Source organism: Alosa sapidissima, chromosome 6 (genome assembly GCF_018492685.1).
Source record: "Alosa sapidissima isolate fAloSap1 chromosome 6, fAloSap1.pri, whole genome shotgun sequence".
NCBI lineage: Eukaryota > Metazoa > Chordata > Actinopteri > Clupeiformes > Clupeidae > Alosa > Alosa sapidissima.
Window position 1 is genome coordinate 23,938,752 of NC_055962.1, and position 20,778 is coordinate 23,959,529.

Below are 20,778 nucleotides of genomic sequence, written 5' to 3' on the forward strand. Positions count from 1 at the left end.
CAGTAGTTGCAATGTGGAAATCAGTATTTTTCCCACAAACAATAATGGACACAGCTCTCAACTTGGCCCATTAAAATGTGAACAGTCTAGCAACGCATTTCATGAAGGCTATTTTGGTCAGTTATTTGTAACACTGGTTAGATGTAAAACTGCATTTCGTTTTAGACTATTGGTATTTAATTTGTGCATTGGCAATAAAGTTCAATATCATATGAACTAAAGATGACTAAAATTGTGCATATGTAGAAGAAGAAACATTCACAAAAATCCATGGCATGACCTCTTTTCTTGATAGCTGTTGAAAACTGCATGGAAATGACAGGGATTGTTTTGTTTGTTAATAAATAAATAAGTAAATAAATGTAAAACTGATACCTTCTGGTTTCCCCAAATATGTAGGTGTGCATGACCTTTCATCAGTCCAGTTGCAATGGATGAACTGTGATGAACTGCCCTACTCTTGGTGAAATATCTCACAAAATCGTACCCATCCTCCTATAGGATGTAAAAAACAATATTTGTTATTTGTATGTTTTTGTATCAATATGAGACATGGGAATGGGATTTTTTGTCTTCCTCAAAATATATTTCCCATTCTCTCTGTTTGGTGACAATATCTTTATTTGTGAGCACAAATGAATTGGCACAGTTTTGAGTTGAGTCAAAGTTACCTCTGAAATACAAGCAGTTGATTAGCATCATAAGAGTGGCTGGATACACAGACAGTCAGCACTGGACAGACAGTCAGCACTCTTGCTGCACGTTCGCTCTTTACTCGGCTCAAGCAGGAACTGAATACAGATATCCCAGCATTCACTAGCTAGGCTGGTCTACGGCACAACCAAGTTACCAAAATACCAAAACTCTAAAGTTTAATACATCACAAGCAATTTGCCACTAATGTTATTTGACATCTTTGATTCCGCTCGTTAATGTGAAAGTGTTCCTTTGTGGACAGACTGTGTGACAATAACATTATTAAGTGTTAAGTGTTTTCCAATTAGGAAACAAGTATTAAAACTGAAGTTGGCAAGTCTGACAGATTGAGGGGACTTAGCCAAAATGTTGAATGTTTTACGACAAGTTTGTGCTTGTCAGTGCGCACCAGACTGCACCAGACTGTGATTGACAGTCAGATCTTACACAGCCCTGCTCTGATTGGACCAGAAGAACCAGGAGCTGTGGAGTTTTGCAAAACAAATAACAGGCTCTAGGTGGAGGTAAGTGCGGGGTTTTTTTCTAAAACCGGCTGATTTATGTTGTTCGGTCGGAGCATAGTATCGGTTTCAGTGAATATATATACTTATTAAAAAGAATATATTTATTTATTAATTTATCTGAGGTGGCGGAAGAATATATTTATTTATTAATTTTATCTGAGGTGGCGGAACTGTGTTCCTCCCCACTTTAACCCCTGAATGAATGTGACAGAAGCAGAATCTAAGCAACGTCTCTGACTGTACACATTGGACACATGTGTAAACAGCTATGTGTCTTGGCCGACCACCTGTGATAAGATCAAGACGCATTCTAAAAACAAATGGAAACAGGCCCTCTCTCACAGTATGACATCTCAGTGAGATAATATCAGAACACAACTTCACCTTTCCATCAGTAGGCTAGTATGACATTATGTATGATTTATTGTTGTTCATAGCAGAAAGAGCATCACGTCTGAAAATAGTGTTTTTATGCTGCATGCTCATATAAAACCTATATGCAGCATAATATCACATATTTTGGCCACAGGGTGTCATCACTCAGCTGAACATATCAAGCCTACTTTTCAAACATAAAATACATTTGCTCAAACACAACATGCCTTCTTCTTGAAACAACTTTATTTGTAGCAGAACAGTGCACATTCAAAAAGAAAACAATCCTTTATCCATTATCCATTTTTTCACAATATTTGTTTCAATTATATGTAAAAAGTTCAAACTAACAATATTTTTAGCATCATAATGATGAAATTGATGAAAGTATGTGCAATAGTTCTAATCAAACATTCATTTAGAGGTAGGATCTGAAATTTTTCCCATGAAGAGGATACTGTCGGTGGTACTTTCAGTGATGAAGACCAAGAATGGCCTGTTGATTTTTATGATGATTGGTTCTACACGAGCAGATCCCATCAGCATTATCAAGGTGACGGCAGCTGCTTCTGTGCCTTTCTCATCAACATTGAGAATGGCTTTATGTTCCACCTGAAAGAAAAATTCAGATAGCAAAGGGGATATGAGGAGATATGTGGCAAATATAGTATATTTTTAAAAGTTGCTCATTGTGCACTTGGTAAACATCCCTTGTACAAACCTGTGACATGGTCAATTTGTGACCCGTCATTCCAGAAAAATCAGCGGTGTCAGAGAAGACACTGGCCATTCCCATCCCTTCCAGAGTTTCTTTCAGTGAATATGAGCCAGAAATGGACAATTTTGGGACATGAACTATCACAGTACTAGAAAAGACAAAGTATATTTTCCTAAGATTATCCACAGGTTAGAGAAGTCACAATCAATTATTCTCCCACCACACACATTTTTACAGCTATAGAAAGACATCTGGCAGATAAGTGTACTGTTACCTTCCTGACAGTGATTGTTTCCAATGTTTGAAATGGGCTTGGGTCATGCTTTTCTCCACCTCCTTCATCTTCCCCTCGTCCGGCATCATGATGATCATAGATGCACTGCCCTTGTATGGAAGCTCGAGCACAGTAGTAAAGTTCTCTTTGTCCTCGTAGAATCTATAATAACCTTTCCTTTGCATCATGTCCACGGTCACCTTAGTGTTTTCATCCACATAAAAGTCATCTTTTTTAGTTAGATATTCTTCAAAATATCGTACCCATCCTCCTATATGTAAAAAACAATATTTGTTATTTGTATGTTTTTGTATCAATATGAGACATGGGAATAGGATTTTTTGTCTTCCTCAAAATATATTTCCCATTCTCTCTGTTTGGTGACAATATCTTTATTTGTGAGCACAAATGAATTGGCACAGTTTTGATTACACTGGTTTGAGTTGAGTCATACCTCTGAAATACAAGCAGTTGATTAGCATCATAAGAGTGGCTGGATGCACATTCTTCACCATATCAGTGATCGTGTTGTTGGTTTGTTGAGCTATGTATTTGTTGATCTCTTGAACAGTAATATCAGGTTTAGAGAAATCCACAGACAGTGTCTCACTCCCATAGTGGTGTTTGGTGTCCTCTAAGAATTTATCCATGACGTTGGCTTTCTCTGTAACAACAATAGCATTGCCTACTTCAATCTTCAGGTCGTCCTGTGTATGACCAAACATGTGAATCATGTGCTCATTTGCCTCCTTGACGGTCTCGGGGGTCATTTCAGCATAGCCAAGAGCCTCGTACAGCTGGGAGAAAGTGTCACCCTTTGCTCCAAGAGCCAGCATGGACAGAGCCATGGATATGCTCAGTGGGGAGAAGAAGATGTTTGACTGTTCAGGTAAAGCACTCAGCTTCTTGTAGAGAGTGAAGGCAAAGTCAGCATTGGGTTGACTGAGCATTTGGCTGTGTTGGCCCTCGTGCTGTGGATGGGGCTCGTCCTCTCCATGGTGGAGGTGATGGTGATGTTCTGCTGTGTGGGGCCCGTGGTCATGGCCCTCATGGTCACCCTGTGGGGCGGCCAAGGCCACAGACAGGAGCAGGGCAGCTACCACACCACAATGCACAATCATTCTCATCTTATGGCCTGTTCAGGAACACACACATTGGCAGACATAGGACTGAGTATTGTATTGTTTCACCATACATAAATGTCATGATACAACACACATCTTTATGACCGCCGCTAGCGAAGCGGTCATATAGGGATTGTCAAAGTTTTTTTTTTTTTTTTTTCGTCATCTACTTCCTGAATTTTTGGTCAACGATACCCGGGACACCGAAACACCGGTGCACATGAAATGTGGTGGGTATCTAGCCCCACTAGAGTTTTACGGAAAAAAATTGTTTGGTCCCCGAGGGCAACTAAATCTGAGAATGTTTATCGGACATGCTTGGATTTCACTGCAGGTAGGCTACGTTAATCTTATACAAGTTATATCAATAGCCTAGGATGTAGGTAAAATAATGTTACCATTAGCATTGGTTGAGTGATGGAGGCCAATTTGATTATTGATGTATTTGTAGAAAACCATAAATGCGGTTATAGGCTACCAAGAAAATTGATAACAGCACTAATTGTATCTTTCGACTGTCATCTCATTCTCTTCTGACCATAACCTAGGCTACTAACAGGACCTAAGTGAGTTAGCCACAACACGTTCGCTAACGTGATGGGTTTTCTAATGGAAAATATATACCTAATAGATAACCTGTCTATGATGCATCCTAAACACCGGGCTGGGACATTTCTGCTCAAAGTCTCAAAAAGCATCTGTGTTAACGTTCATTCCCAAACACCCACTAGGCTACAATCCTCTATTTTCAAAGGTGATTCAAGTAAGGAAGAGCATGGCTCAAAGTAAAGTAACTAGGACTAAAACTACATAAATTCGTCAAAGTGAATAATTTGTGTCAACTCGCCGCAATGTAGATTTATTAACGCACCCGTGATGATCTACATCTCCATTTAAACTAAATGTTTTAGAGCGCACATTGTATCCAGGGCAGGGCTGTACCTACACATATTTGTTGCACGTGCTACAAAAATCATTCTTTGCAATGGATGATTTAGGGCTAGTCCACACGTACCAAACCGATCTTTTTTTCCTCTGTCTTCCCTGGAACCGTATCAAGAATATTTGCGTCCAAACGGATCCATCTCAACACGACTCAATATGTTACTTCATATCCCAGGCCTATAGGTGGCACTGTTTGTTACAGAAATTGACCAAAGCTTGCGCGTTGTAGGCTATACAAACAGACAGGCTACGACGAAAATGGCTACCAAGGGGGTTGGCGGCGCAAACATTTCATCTCACAGCCTGTGGCGTCGTTAGACCTGGGCATTCGGGGCTATAGCCCCGGATCCTCTGGGGATAGCCCCGGATCTATGGGCCGTCAACAACAACAAAAACTCTAATCGTGAATGAAATAAATAGCCCCGTAGAAGAGACTTTTGTGTTTTGTGTCCATTGTGTGCATTAACAGCAGCGCAAGACAATCTGACGTGATCTGGGCAGGTTTAGAATCATTTGTTGCAAAATGTTGCAATTTCAATTCTCCTCTATGCTATTAGGCATTGCTGTTTCGTGCTTCTACTAACTAGCCTTAGCGAAATAAGTGTATAAGGACAAATGGATATTAGAAGTTTATTTAGAGAAAAAAAGGGCAGAGCAGGGACAAGAAGTGGAAACTCTTCAGTGTGTCATCATCTCCCGCAACCCAGGAGGACATTTCGATCAGCTCAGTTTCAATATATCGTGATTTACTATTGAATCACATGCGCAGTAAATAAACCTGACCTCGTTTGAGGGGGCTTCCAAGCAATGCATGTTGGGCTTGATTTTGACAGAATGGAACTTTTTCTTTGGGCAAAAGTTCGTGATATACAACCCAAATGCATTGCTTTCAAGGCACCCATAGCCCATTAATTAAAGGGGATGACGTCCGAAATGTTTATCCCGAGACGAACGCTCACACCTGTCAAGTGCACGACAGAGGTGCATGACGATGTTTATTCTACAGGCTATTTTAATGTGATATTTGGGGTGTTGTATGTGGTGCACTTTGGCAGAAGAGACGTTCTCCTCAGGGGCGCCTGCAGGAATTAATGCTATGGTACGCACACCCACCCCCCCGCAAAAGAAATAATTCACTCGTGAACAATATTTGTCCGTTTTAGGTCCGTGCATTGGTCAGTCAGCAAAAAAGTAGCCTACATAGCATAACAACATCCACATGCAATAATACAACGACAACGTCTACAATGACCTATTCATTTGGACAACTTGATACAGCCCTATACAGGCTAAAGTTACCTTTAGTTTTGTTCTAGCGTAACGTGACGTCTGGCTTTAGTGCAGTCTAACGTTCTGACAAGCACACCAATTGCCTACCTTGTTCTTGTATAACTCCTAGCGTTGCTGCCTCCATCCTTTCTGTTTTCGTTGTTTAAAACTTGTGATATCCATGATGAGTATTGAGTGAATTAGCTCAACATTGTGTGCTGATAACCATATAGATAGCCGAGTAAAAGAAAACAACAAGTAGCCTATTGCGTGGCTGCATGCGTATTCTCTCTCCTGCTCAAAACATAATGTGTTCACTAACTTTACGTAATAGAAAATGGTAAATACCCTGATGGCATGCAGCTAATGGGATATTGTACATAGTTGGGAAGGTATGGTAGGCCGATTTGGTGTGAATACACACACACACAAGGGAAATTTTCTCTCGCTGTTGAGTAGCCTGATGGTACGCACAGTGTGTACGGACGTACACCTGCAGGCGCGCCTGGTTCTCCTTACACGGTCTTTAAACATCAAAATATTCAGAATGCCGTGACGTGAGTCATTACGATTGGCTTTCCTTTTCATTCTCAAAGTAGGTTAAAATTGCATGTTCATCAGCACGATTTTCAAAATCTCTCGGGGGAGAAACCCCCGAGCCCCCGGACAAAAAAGAACTCTAACTTCTGGGCTCTAGCCCCGAATGTTTTAAATAGCTAGCGACGCCCCTGCTAAGGCCCCGTCCACACGGGAGACGCTTTTTTGGTTAAACGCACCGGTTTTGCTTCGTCTTGGCCGATCGTCCAAATGAATCCTGTAAACGCACTGCTCGAAACCGCACTTTTTTGAAACCTGGTCCCAGGGTGGAAAAATCTGAAACCGTAGCCCTTGTGAGTTCTGGTATTTAATTTGTGCATTGACAATAAAGTTGAATATCATATGAACTAGATGACTAAACTCTTGCATATGCAAACAAGCATACACAAAAGTTCCAAGAGGGATGGAGTAGAAGATGGAGACAAATTGATTAATGTGATTTATTTTCGCGGAATGGATGTACAGGACTGAGCGGCGGTCATATTTTGTACCACTGTACATCTACTGTAGTTATATTGCATATTATAAAATTATTTTATTTAGAATACCTTTACCTTAAATGAATAGAATAGAATACCAAACCTTAAATGGTCATTATAAATAAGGCATGATTGTAATTTTGTCAGTATATCCGGCAATAAGTAGGTACTGCATTACACATTACAAGATCAACAGACAAACAGAGCAAACAGACACACGTCAGAAACCAAAAAGATGGTTATAAGGAACACATGTTATGCTTAAATTTTAAGTGGGTAAAGTGTTAAAGTTCAATTTTATGGCAAGCTTGGAATTCGTGGACTTACCCTTAGTGCCTCCCTTGTCAGTGCTATCGTAAGGGTAAATCTGACATTTATAGTGATTTTAGAAGTAGCCTGTTCATGTCCTGTAAATATTAACTAAGAGTACCAGTAAACCTAGGTGACTTTTTGTAAGCATTGATCCAAATTGAATTCAACATGTCCTTCAAAATTGCTGACAGGCCACAAGTGCTTCACACAAAGAGATTTTGATAAAGCTGCTCTTTGAGCTTCATGTTGGGTAAATAATGAATCATGCATTGACCCCTGCCTTAAAATGTCCTACACATACATTTGTCAGTTATTTTGCCACACAAGCGAGATAATGGCTACTTAAAACAGAACTCAAACAGGTTCTGAATTTCAAAATATACCTGTCTCAACAGGCACACCTCAGCTATACAATAATTGTTTCTTATATTTTGTGTAGCTATTCATTAAAAACCTTTTTAGTAATTTCACTATCAATTAATTTCAATCTACCTTTTGTACTGAAGTGCTAATGACTGAGCAAAACACAGTATGCTTATTGAACTTTGTAGAAAGATGAGTATTGCAGACCCAAGGCTCATTGGTCTCCTTATTTCCTCTGTTCACTGAGTTCACTTGACCTGGGCTTCCGCTTTCAGAAAACTCACCCTCTCTGAAGTAGCAGGTGCCCTTATAATCCAGAGGGACTTTTGCTATCAATGAAATGTTGTGAATATGAACATTGAAATGTAAACAAAACACTGTGGGTCTACTGGTCTGTATTAACGTTCTTATTGACAGCGCTTCTGCTGCTTTGTGCTGCTTCACTGTGATAAAGCACATTTCTAAGTTTAGATATTTAAAACAGCAACAGCATCAACCTTGTTCCCTCCTGGTCTTTTATAACATCCTTTATAACCTGAAGAGGGACCCCCATTTCCTCTGTCAGATCCTACAGCTGCTTTGATGACATCTTACACCCAGCGCAACGTGGCACCAAGCACAACGCAGGTCTTGTTCCTATCTTACACCCAAGGCAGTGATTTTATTTTTTGCCATGTGTTCCAGTTCAATCGAACATTGCGCCCACAGGCGTGTCAATTAAAAGAATAGGTGTGGTCAGGCGCATGATCCAAAAATCGCTATCTTAAACCCACAAGACATTATACGCACCTGACCAAGAAAATCCTGGTCTAAAGCGAAAAGTGCATACTGTCACAAAGTGTAAACAGCTCTTAGCAGCGAGTTCCAGGCAACGACTCATCTGCAGAATGAATATCCTTAGCAATTTTATTCAGTCATTCGAACATTATTGGGGTAAGTCTTGTTTTTTTCAGGTTATGATTTCGATTTATAACTCCTTGTCAGTCAATAGTGGAAGTAAATACAGTAACTAAACACTAACTAAGTAGAACTGTTTTGTTGTTGCCTATGAGTCCACAGTGAAGTCAGTTTCAGTTTGGATGAGCTCAAATAATAGGCGAGTGCAGATGTATGTGGCTATACTCTGCTAGTCACACACTTTTTAGTGGAGCAAGGTGTAGTGGAATCCTGGTTTTGCATACACAGTCTCGCGTGTAAGCATGCTCCTTCAGATGCGTCTGTCAAAATAACAACGCACTGTTTGATGTTGCACTCCTTGCTGCTAAAGGGAATAAGAGGTCACTCTCATGATAACAAATAACAAAATCAAAATGTGCAACTGGTCTATGAGCTCTCACACTACAAAAACAGTGTGGAGAACAACACTGTGAAACACAAAGAACAAAGAGAACATGGGCTTAAGATTTAAAAAAAAAAAAAAAAAAAACATTAACACCTTTCTGACATTGTCTTTTTCATCTCGCACACTACCACAGTTTGGGAATCCAAAACACACATGACTGATTAAGAAACATAAGGACAACCCTTTTGAACAATGCGCCTGGTGCCTGGTGAACTTATTACGCTGATTTTGGACTGGCCACACCCTAAACAAAGGGGCCCATGAACTGCCCATTCAGTACCTTCCTCTGACCTGTAGCCTACTCATGGTGCTACTGTATATAGGCCTACAAGTTGTATTGCCAAAGGGCCAAACAGGGGTAATGTTAGAGAACTGTGAATACAGTATAGATGTAGTTCACAAAGAATGTATAAAATATTACTTTAAGAGGCAGGGAAAAGGGAAAAACAACATTTTATAAATGTACAAGTGTAGCTAATTTGCTAAAATATATCACATATGTCCTATAGTTAATGCTAATTGCCCTAATGCTGCAGGAAGAAATATTGCATAGTATCATAGCTATTACCAAACACTGACCAGGGGGATGCCAATAGGCGGAATTTCCTTTTTTTTTTCAAATCAGGTCAACTTTGAAGGCCTGTACAGCCACAAAGCTACAAGACCCAACTTGCTATCATACCATTTTATACTCCAGATATATGTAGCTTTCAGAAAAATATAGTGAGAATTTGCCCCCCCAAGTGGTAGTGACGACCCCCTGTGGCTCATGGACTAAAATTAATTGTATGGCCCCCCATGAACGGAATTCCACCAAACTTGGCGTGCATTTAGAGGGTGTCTTAATGATCCTACACTTCCAATTTTGTGCAGTTTTGACCATGTCAGGTCACAGATTCCGATTACAACACCTCATTTTTACTTTTTCATTTTTAACTAGGTGGCGCTATACATTAAATGAGTGGTTATGGAATGGGTTGACATGGCCCCTTAAGATCAACATACAAAAAAAAGGTGGTCCTCCTAAACCCTACGGTTCTCGAGACCGCCCTACCCTCCTTTCGGGGGGTCCAGTCCAGCAGTGGGACTACAGATCAAAATGAAAAACAATGGTTCCATGCTATTCTTGTGGGGCTACATGCCCACCAAGTTTCGTGCACCCCGGTCTTTCAGTGTCCCGGGAATCCTTGACGGAAATTTGCGCAAGCAAAAAAGAAAAAATCTGACTAAACTGCTTCGCTGCGCGGCGGTCATAATAATTCCTACCTTGATTAAAACATATATATATTTTTTTTAGATAGGAGATTACACTGATATCAGTGTAATGAAATACCATGAATGAGTCTGACTACATGCAAACAAAGTCCTTCCCTTGGAAAGTCCACCAAACCCGTTTATGGAAATATTTTGCATTTCTATGTCCCATTTTAAGTTTTAGAAACACAGTACAAATAGACATTCGATTCAGTGGAATTTGATGAAGAAAATACTGTCAGTACCAGGTAGATATTCTGGGCTGGGGATCAACGTTGCGTACTTAATTTGAATCTTAACGGATGACCTGTTATGTCACTGTGGGCGGACAATCCAAGTAAATTGTTACTAGTACTTAAAGGAACCGTATGTAAGATTGTGGCCAAAACTGGTACTACAATCACTTTCAAATTACTGTAGAGCGGTGTATCCCCTCCCCCCTGATTGGCAGAGCTGGCAACCCAGATGCCGAAACACTACTGACTTCGTGATTAGTAGGTGGAGGGTGGCGCATTAGGCCAAAACACAACATGACAACATCAACATCATCAGTTAAGGGCTGCAACTTCACTTCTTAAATGACAATATCCTGGCCGGACTACTGTTGTCAGTGATATAAGTATTTGAAATGAACATGATTTTTTAATGTCTAGTGACATACACTATCAGGGCCATTTTATGATTAATTGAAATACATTTCTTACATACGGTTCCTTTAAGCTAGGATGCTTTTGGGAAGTGCTCTTAAAATGTAAGATCATTCGTAGAAAGGGATTCCTCCAATTATTTAGGCTTAAGATGTTTTTGGAGAACAGAGTCTTAAGAAAGTCAGATGTCTAAAACATAACATTATCTGCCATGACATTGAATATTAAAGAAGTAAAAACATGAAGGAAATAAAGAAAGAAAGAACATTTTCGTAATGACAACACACAAGTACTTTTTAAATGGAAAATTTAAGAAGCCTTCGGAAATGCATCTTAGATGATCCGATCACAAGTGGTCAGTTCTAAATATATGTTAACAATCACCAAGACACTCAAACCACTGGCCAAGTCTGAGATGCATTGGACCATCTGTTGTAGTGCCAATGTTAATGCGCTCTGATGCGTGTCAGACAGTGTAAGTTCCAATGAATGCAGTGATTAAAGTGTGATTTGGCAAAATCACACTTTAAGTGTGAAATGGGAAAAATAACTCACCGTTGGACAACATATTGAGTATCGTGGTGTAGCAATACTTTTTTGGACAAGAATTGCTAGCTTTTTGGTCACCTCTGTCAGTCAAAATAGCCCCCATATTGATTTGTACCAGGGGTGTCACTAGACCTAGAACTGCACTGGGGCACAAGCCCCCCTAGGGGGTCCAGGCGCATGCTCGCCCATAAGAAAATTGTGTATATTTTAACATTTAAATGCATCAATATGATGCACTTTGAAAAGAAATTCAGAGGTAAGACTTACTTATTTTTATCTATGAATGGAAATATTTGTGCTGTAGCCAAAACTGTTTTGCACAAACAGGTGGAATAGTTATGATGATGATAGCCAAAAGCAATAAGTTCACAACTACAAAGCTGAGTTTCACAGTTCATAAATGGTCAAAAATAGTGTACATTTCAGCACTCCATGAAATTATGCAGACGTGGTCACCTGTGTTTTTAAGCTATAGCTAATTATGACCGCCGCTAGCGAAGCTAGCGAAGCAGTCATATACTGTAGGGATTGTCAGAGTTTTTTTTTTTTTTTTTTTTCCCGTCATCTACTTCCTGAATCTTTGGTCAACGATATCCGGGACATCGAAACACATGAACACATGAAACACATGGGCACATGAAATTTGGTGGGTATGTAGCCCCCCTAGACTTTTACGGAAACATTTTGTTTGGTCCCCCACATGAATTACATTTGCTGCCAGGGCTAGTCTAGCAACTCTCCGTTGGCTTGTGAGCTCCAGAAATCGAAACTCAATCAGGCCAATGAAATCATGTATAGAGTCGTTAGGTGGGCTTAACATAATGATTGATGGCAGAGTTGCAACGGTTTGGCTTGAATTCCCTGCTACTTGAAAACAAATAAGATGGATGTTGCTGTTGGCGAACAGTGTGACACGAGTTAAGCTTTTATGAAGTTGGCAAAAGTTTGAACTAGCCAACTAGCTCCGCTGGTGGGAAACGCATGGGACTCATAGCGCTGCCGCTGTCCTATTACGTGCAGAGGGAATTTGAAAGACAACTGATTATCCTGCCCCTCGGACTGAGCACTGCGAACGGTGAGTGCCCAGACCCTACATTTTAATGTGGGTCTGGCTCGTCAGGCTAAAGTTTCGTAGAATTTCATCCATGGGGGGGTCTAAAAAAATTAAGTTATGTGTACATTTAGTGACTGTACACTCATTGGCCTGTAGATGGTGGTGCACACATACACATGCATACACACACAGGCACGCACATACTATCTTTATCGGCAATTAGAACGGCCGATACATAATTACAAATTCAGTAGGATTAAAGGAAAACCAAATATTCATCATCATCATTTGGCTGCATTTCCAGTATTGGCATTACGTAGTCGTTTGTCCACCAGATGGTGCATCGTTGCAGTGAGACGTAATTTTGTTGGAAGTTAATCTAAAGTGGGTTGGAAAGACGCTTCCTACAAGGACAACACTGTAGTTTACCGCAGAGAACATCTAATAAGGGTAGGATGATTTTCACATGCAATGTAATTCCCATTTCTTCTTGAAGCCGAAATAAATCTGAGAATGTTTATCGGACATGCTTGGTTTTAACTGCAGGTACGTTAATCTTATACAAGTTGTATCAATAGCCTAAAATAATGTTCGGCCTACCGTTAGCATTGGTTGAGTGATGGTGGCCAATTTGATTATTGACCAGTGTATTTGTAGAAAACCATAAATGCGGTTACCAAGCAAATTGATATCAGCGCTGTAGCCTAATTGTATCTTTAGACTGCCATCTTCTTTTCTGACAATGCCTACAGGCGCTAAGTGAGTTAGCCACAACGCGTTCGCTAACGTGATGGTTTTCTAATGGAAAATATAGGTCTACCTGAAAGATAACCTGTCTATGAAGCATCCTAAACAGGCTGGGACATTTCTGCTTGCTAAATAGGTTTTTTTGCTGTTGATTCGCTCACAGTCCTTGGTTGCCCTGTCCGTGCTTTGTAAAATGTTGCATTAAGACCACAAAAAGTCTCAAAAAGCATCTGAGCTAAGGTGTTTCAAGTAACGTTAAGGAAGAGCATGGTTCAAAGTAAAGTAACTAGGGCTGAGACGACGTAATTGACTAGACTACATAAATTCCTCAAAGTGAATCATTTGTGTCAACTCGTCACAATGTACATTTATTAACGCACCAGTGATGATCTAGACTAGCCTGACGAGCCAGACCCACATTAAAATGTAGGGTCTGGGCACTCACCGTTCGCAGTGCTCAGTCCGAGGGGCGGGATAATCAGTTGTCTTTCAAATTCCCTCTGCACGCAATAGGACAGCACTGAGTCCCATGCATTTTCCCACCAGCGGAGCTAGTTGGCTAGTTCAAACTTTTGCCAACTTAAAACAAGCTTAACTCGTGTCACACTGTTGGCCAACAGCAACATCCATCTTCTTTGTTTTCAAGTAGCAGGGAATTCAAGTCAAACCTTGCAACTCTGCCATCAATCATTATGTTAAGCCCGCCTAACGACTCTATACACGATTTGATTGGCCTGATAGAAGTTGAATTTTTCAAGCTCACAAGCCAACGGAGAGTTGCTAGACTAGCCCTGGAAGCAAATGTAATTTGCTGCCGCTAGGGTGCGTCTAGATTTCTAGGCTAGATCTAGACTACATCTCCATTTAAACCAAATGTTTTAGAGCGCACTTTGAGAGATATCCAGGACAGGGCTGTACCTGTTGCACGTGCTACAAAAACCATTCTGTGCTATGGATGATTTACTAACGTTACGTCTGATACAGTTTTGCCTATGGCTATACATGCGTGAGACTGAGACGCTTGTTTGTTTGTTTGAAGTGCTTGTTTAGGGTGTGTGAGGTGGATCGATGTGCTTTGATTCCAGCTTGGTAGTTGTAGTCTATGCGATTAAAAAGCATGTGTGTGTGGGAAGTATCCAAACAATGATAACGCTTTCATTATGGCTGCTTTAGCCACAGACCTTCAGCTACTGTACAGTGGGTCCCATTTAGAAGTGGCCACTTTCATTTCATTCACGCTTTCGGTGATTCAGGCAGCTGGGTGAAATATATTACAACTTTTTGCCAAGAGGTGGCAGCTTAAGTCCGCTTGATACTGTAAGCCAGGTGTTTTCAACCAGTGGTCCGCGGCCCACTTGTGGTCCGTGAGGACATTGCTGGTGGTCCCTGACCATGAATTCAGTAGTTGCAATGTGGAAATCAGTATTTTTCCCACAAACAATAATGGACACAGCTCTCAACTTGGCCCATTAAAATGTGAACAGTCTAGCAACGCATTTCATGAAGGCTATTTTGGTCAGTTATTTGTAACACTGGTTAGATGTAAAACTGCATTTCGTTTTAGACTATTGGTATTTAATTTGTGCATTGACAATAAAGTTCAATATCATATGAACTAAAGATGACTAAAATTGTGCATATGTAGAAGAAGAAACATTCACAAAAATCCATGGCATGACCTCTTTTCTTGATAGCTGTTGAAAACTGCATGGAAATGACAGGGATTGTTTTGTTTGTTAATAAATAAATAAGTAAATAAATGTAAAACTGATACCTTCTGGTTTCCCCAAATATGTAGGTGTGCATGACCTTTCATCAGTCCAGTTGCAATGGATGAACTGTGATGAACTGCCCTACTCTTGGTGAAATATCTCACAAAATCGTACCCATCCTCCTATAGGATGTAAAAAACAATATTTGTTATTTGTATGTTTTTGTATCAATATGAGACATGGGAATGGGATTTTTTGTCTTCCTCAAAATATATTTCCCATTCTCTCTGTTTGGTGACAATATCTTTATTTGTGAGCACAAATGAATTGGCACAGTTTTGAGTTGAGTCAAAGTTACCTCTGAAATACAAGCAGTTGATTAGCATCATAAGAGTGGCTGGATACACAGACAGTCAGCACTGGACAGACAGTCAGCACTCTTGCTGCACGTTCGCTCTTTACTCGGCTCAAGCAGGAACTGAATACAGATATCCCAGCATTCACTAGCTAGGCTGGTCTACGGCACAACCAAGTTACCAAAATACCAAAACTCTAAAGTTTAATACATCACAAGCAATTTGCCACTAATGTTATTTGACATCTTTGATTCCGCTCGTTAATGTGAAAGTGTTCCTTTGTGGACAGACTGTGTGACAATAACATTATTAAGTGTTAAGTGTTTTCCAATTAGGAAACAAGTATTAAAACTGAAGTTGGCAAGTCTGACAGATTGAGGGGACTTAGCCAAAATGTTGAATGTTTTACGACAAGTTTGTGCTTGTCAGTGCGCACCAGACTGCACCAGACTGTGATTGACAGTCAGATCTTACACAGCCCTGCTCTGATTGGACCAGAAGAACCAGGAGCTGTGGAGTTTTGCAAAACAAATAACAGGCTCTAGGTGGAGGTAAGTGTGGGTTTTTTTTCTAAAACCAGCTGATTTATGTTGTTCGGTCGGAGCATAGTATCGGTTTCAGTGAATATATATACTTATTAAAAATAATATATTTATTTATTAATTTATCTGAGGTGGCGGAAGAATATATTTATTTATTAATTTTATCTGAGGTGGCGGAACTGTGTTCCTCCCCACTTTAACCCCTGAATGAATGTGACAGAAGCAGAATCTAAGCAACGTCTCTGACTGTACACATTGGACACATGTGTAAACAGCTATGTGTCTTGGCCGACCACCTGTGATAAGATCAAGACGCATTCTAAAAACAAATGGAAACAGGCCCTCTCTCACAGTATGACATCTCAGTGAGATAATATCAGAACACAACTTCACCTTTCCATCAGTAGGCTAGTATGACATTATGTATGATTTATTGTTGTTCATAGCAGAAAGAGCATCACGTCTGAAAATAGTGTTTTTATGCTGCATGCTCATATAAAACCTATATGCAGCATAATATCACATATTTTGGCCACAGGGTGTCATCACTCAGCTGAACATATCAAGCCTACTTTTCAAACATAAAATACATTTGCTCAAACACAACATGCCTTCTTCTTGAAACAACTTTATTTGTAGCAGAACAGTGCACATTCAAAAAGAAAACAATCCTTTATCCATTATCCATTTTTTCACAATATTTGTTTCAATTATATGTAAAAAGTTCAAACTAACAATATTTTTAGCATCATAATGATAAAATTGATGAAAGTATGTGCAATAGTTCTAATCAAACATTCATTTAGAGGTAGGATCTGAAATTTTTCCCATGAAGAGGATACTGTCGGTGGTACTTTCAGTGATGAAGACCAAGAATGGCCTGTTGATTTTTATGATGATTGGTTCTACACGAGCAGATCCCATCAGCATTATCAAGGTGACGGCAGCTGCTTCTGTGCCTTTCTCATCAACATTGAGAATGGCTTTATGTTCCACCTGAAAGAAAAATTCAGATAGCAAAGGGGATATGAGGAGATATGTGGCAAATATAGTATATTTTTAAAAGTTGCTCATTGTGCACTTGGTAAACATCCCTTGTACAAACCTGTGACATGGTCATTTTGTGACCCGTCATTCCAGAAAAATCGGCGGTGTCAGAGAAGACACTGGCCATTCCCATCCCTTCCAGAGTTTCTTTCAGTGAATATGAGCCAGAAATGGACAATTTTGGGACATGAACTATCACAGTACTAGAAAAGACAAAGTATATTTTCCTAAGATTATCCACAGGTTAGAGAAGTCACAATCAATTATTCTCCCACCACACACATTTTTACAGCTATAGAAAGACATCTGGCAGATAAGTGTACTGTTACCTTCCTGACAGTGATTGTTTCCAATGTTTGAAATGGGCTTGGGTCATGCTTTTCTCCACCTCCTTCATCTTCCCCTCGTCCGGCATCATGATGATCATAGATGCACTGCCCTTGTATGGAAGCTCGAGCACAGTAGTAAAGTTCTCTTTGTCCTCGTAGAATCTATAATAACCTTTCCTTTGCATCATGTCCACGGTCACCTTAGTGTTTTCATCCACATAAAAGTCATCTTTTTTAGTTAGATATTCTTCAAAATATCGTACCCATCCTCCTATATGTAAAAAACAATATTTGTTATTTGTATGTTTTTGTATCAATATGAGACATGGGAATAGGATTTTTTGTCTTCCTCAAAATATATTTCCCATTCTCTCTGTTTGGTGACAATATCTTTATTTGTGAGCACAAATGAATTGGCACAGTTTTGATTACACTGGTTTGAGTTGAGTCATACCTCTGAAATACAAGCAGTTGATTAGCATCATAAGAGTGGCTGGATGCACATTCTTCACCATATCAGTGATCGTGTTGTTGGTTTGTTGAGCTATGTATTTGTTGATCTCTTGAACAGTAATATCAGGTTTAGAGAAATCCACAGACAGTGTCTCACTCCCATAGTGGTGTTTGGTGTCCTCTAAGAATTTATCCATGACTGGCCTTTTCTGTAACAACAATAGCATTGGCTACAATTTTCATGCTATCCTGTCTATGACCAACATGTGAATGATGTGCTCATAGGCCTCATTAACAGTCTCAGGGGTCATTTCAGCATAGCCAAGAGCCTCGTACAGCTGGGAGAAAGTGTCACCCTTTGCTCCAAGAGACAGCATGGACAGAGCCATGGATATGCTCAGTGGGGAGAAGAAGATGTTTGACTGGAACTGGGGTAGAGCACTCAGCTTCTTGTAGAGAGTGAAGGCAAAGTCAGCATTGGGTTGACTGAGCATTTGGCTGTGTTGGCCCTCGTGCTGTGGATGGGGCTCGTCCTCTCCATGGTGGAGGTGGTGGTGATGCTCTGCTGTGTGGGGCCCGTGGTCATGGCCGTCATGGTCACCCCTTGGGGCGGCCAAGGCCACAGACAGGAGCAGGGCAGCTACCACACCGCAATACACAATCACTCTCATCTTATGGCCTGTTCAGAGCAGGAACACACACATTGGCATATGATATAGTATTGCCACACATCATCATGCACATGTTATGATAGAACACATTACAGTCTATTGGCTATTACACAACACTCACAAAGTTCACATTTATTAAAAAAGTAAAAAAAATGATGCAAGTGTAATTTTGTCCTATTTCAATTTCCAATCATATTGCCAAGCACTTTTGTAAACAGTAATGGTCTACAAGAACGCGCAGCTAAGACGAACACTGATAAATCATCATCCTCAGATAAATCTGCATCAACAGAGTACAGAGAAAAATAATGTATGGCCCAATGGTGTAAATCGGTGAAGCTTACTCTAAATAATTACATTATATATGGTTCCGTGGAACAACAATTGTGCTAAACTAGTAGACAAATTGATTTAACAAGATGTGAAATAGTTTAGGCAATGGTTTAGATTCATTGTGAGACATTGTCTTATTTTAAGAGGCTGAAGTGTTAAGCTTAAAGTTAATGGCATCAATGAAAATGAAGTAAGATGTTTAGATAATGTTAAACTAAATCATGGTTGGTCTTACCCTCTTTGTCTCCTTCTCTCGTGCTATCTGCAAGAGAAATCTGACATGCATAGTGAATTTAGAATTTAGCCCTTTCATGTCCTGTAAAAATTAACTGAGAGTGGAGTTTGTTAAAGGACCAGTATGTAGGAAATAATGGAAAATAAACTGTAACCATTACAAAAATGATCACCATATGTTGTCAGAGAGTACTGTAAAAAATTGCTGTAATTCTACAGTAAAATCTTACTGGAAATTACTGTATATTTAACTTTACAGTAAAATGATGTAATGTGCAATGCATTGTGGGTTATCATACAGTTTACAGTCCAGCATTGCAAATTTACAATAAGACCAACGAGATTCCACAACATTTTCCCGTAATTTCCTGATTTGTCAGGCTTTGTAGGCTATATGAAAACGAATTGTAGGCCTAACCAGAATGTGTAGCCTATTTATGTATTGCTTTATTTTAAACAAATTAAGTTTACATCGGAGGAGCTTCCTGAGATGGTGACGTCTTCGTCAAATGACGAAAGTCTGACGCAGCTGGCCATATTTCTCCATGCACAGGTAGCCTAGGCTAAACTTCATCTGCATCGCTAACTTCAGCTAAATATGTTACGTTGGTTAGAGAGGTAATTTTTGTTTTCACTGTTTCCGTAATGTATAGCTGGGTCATGGTTGGAGAAACGTTAAAGCAGCTGCAGGTCAACTAACGTTAGCTAAAGCCTATGGTACGCACCCGCGTCTGCGTCCCGCGCACCCAGCACTGGCGAGCGCGTGACGAGAATTGCGTAATTTTGAGTCGACCGAAATTTAAGACCGCGCGTCAAAGTGACGCGTAGACTGCGCATGTGTGAAACGGAACTGCTGTAAACACTCCCCTCCAGTAGGTGGACCACATAGAAGAACAACACTTAAACCTAGAAACAAACCTAGACAGAAGACTTGTTTGGTTACCATAACGACGATGGAGCAGAGAGAGCACCTGTCCTCAGCTTGCCTGGCTTTGAGTTACGTTAGACACCACGACATGGAGTCAACTTCGACCGATTAAAGCCACAATCCACAGATACATTCTTTAACATTATATTTAACGGTCACTTTACCATCTATGGTGTAGAACCCAAAGTATTTCAAGACACCACATTTTAGATGAGTTGGGGATGTAATTATTTGTCTGCTGGCCGTTCTGTGCGTCACCTTTGATTGTCGAAACAGGGTGGATGCATGGGCTCATTGTGGCTACTGGCTATTTTATTGGCTTGATTTGGTCATGAGCCCTGGATCATATAGCACTGAATGAGATGGCAAACAATAAAATAAAACTAATCATAGACTGTAGAAATGCGCTACACAGCACTAAAACTGAATAGTTTGTTTATAGTTCGACTACGGATATTTCACTTCATGTTCGAATAAAAAGTGACAGCCCTACTCCCTGCATAGAGAGCTGACATGACTTCGGATTAAATGCATCTTTTAAAAATGAGCGTAGCCTAGCACCTATTACTGAACAATGCTGAAATCAAATCGCGAAACCCAAAGCCAAAGGTATCTATCTACAACGCTCCGGCGAAACCCAGTAACACTTGCTGATCGAGATGCATTCTCGCCTGTTCCGTATATAATGCGTTATCAATAGTGATTATAATAATAAAGGGAATGTAGCCTACCTCTCCCAGGTGCAATCATTATCACCTAGCCTAGCTACTCCTGAACAACGCTGAACTCAAATCTCGAAACTCACCTGTCAACACCAGATAATGCATTATCATAATAATAATTGAAGGAATAACCGGCTACCTCTTGCTCTAAATACACCCATTATCACAGTGGGACATTATAC

At 40.1% G+C, this 20,778-nt stretch overlaps 2 protein-coding genes across 6 annotated transcripts; both read right to left on the reverse strand.

The window, feature by feature from the left end:
* Positions 1-1,823: 1,823 nt before the first annotated feature.
* On the reverse strand, positions 1,824-19,428 carry LOC121711041 (alpha-1-antitrypsin homolog). 5 transcript variants are annotated; one of them, XM_042094323.1, is made up of 7 exons: positions 19,418-19,428; positions 7,715-7,719; positions 7,329-7,337; positions 3,042-3,722; positions 2,588-2,858; positions 2,317-2,461; positions 1,824-2,207 (listed from the first exon to the last, which is right to left on the reverse strand). In XM_042094323.1, the coding sequence occupies exons 4-7, from the start codon at positions 3,712-3,714 to the stop codon at positions 2,010-2,012; spliced, it is 1,287 nt and encodes a 428-aa protein (XP_041950257.1). In that variant the 5' UTR covers positions 3,715-3,722; positions 7,329-7,337; positions 7,715-7,719; positions 19,418-19,428; the 3' UTR covers positions 1,824-2,009. The 5 variants fall into 5 exon arrangements, with proteins under 5 accessions (XP_041950257.1, XP_041950258.1, XP_041950260.1 ...); XM_042094324.1 differs by lacking the exons at positions 7,329-7,337; positions 7,715-7,719 and adding exons at positions 10,073-10,076; positions 10,722-10,725 and having other exon boundaries at positions 19,418-19,422; XM_042094326.1 differs by lacking the exon at positions 7,715-7,719 and adding an exon at positions 15,915-15,917 and having other exon boundaries at positions 19,418-19,422.
* Positions 16,631-18,379, reverse strand: LOC121711042 (alpha-1-antitrypsin homolog). Its single transcript, XM_042094328.1, is given in 4 exon segments — positions 16,631-16,875; positions 16,985-17,129; positions 17,256-17,526; positions 17,710-18,379. Coding segments are annotated over 4 exon segments (1,284 nt in total). The 3' UTR covers positions 16,631-16,677.
* Positions 19,429-20,778: the final 1,350 nt, after the last annotated feature.

What these genes read in the sequence shown, in the direction of transcription:
- LOC121711041 (XM_042094323.1), bottom strand. Translation starts at nt 3,714, where the DNA reads ATGAGAATGATTGTGCATTGTGGTGTGGTAGCTGCCCTGCTCCTGTCT. An exon ending in AAACAATCACTGTCAGGAAG is followed by an intron (nt 2,462 to 2,587) that starts GTAACAGTACAC and finishes TGTCTTTTCTAG; the next exon opens with TACTGTGATAGTTCATGTCC. An exon ending in ACAAATTGACCATGTCACAG is followed by an intron (nt 2,208 to 2,316) that starts GTTTGTACAAGG and finishes TTTTTCTTTCAG; the next exon opens with GTGGAACATAAAGCCATTCT.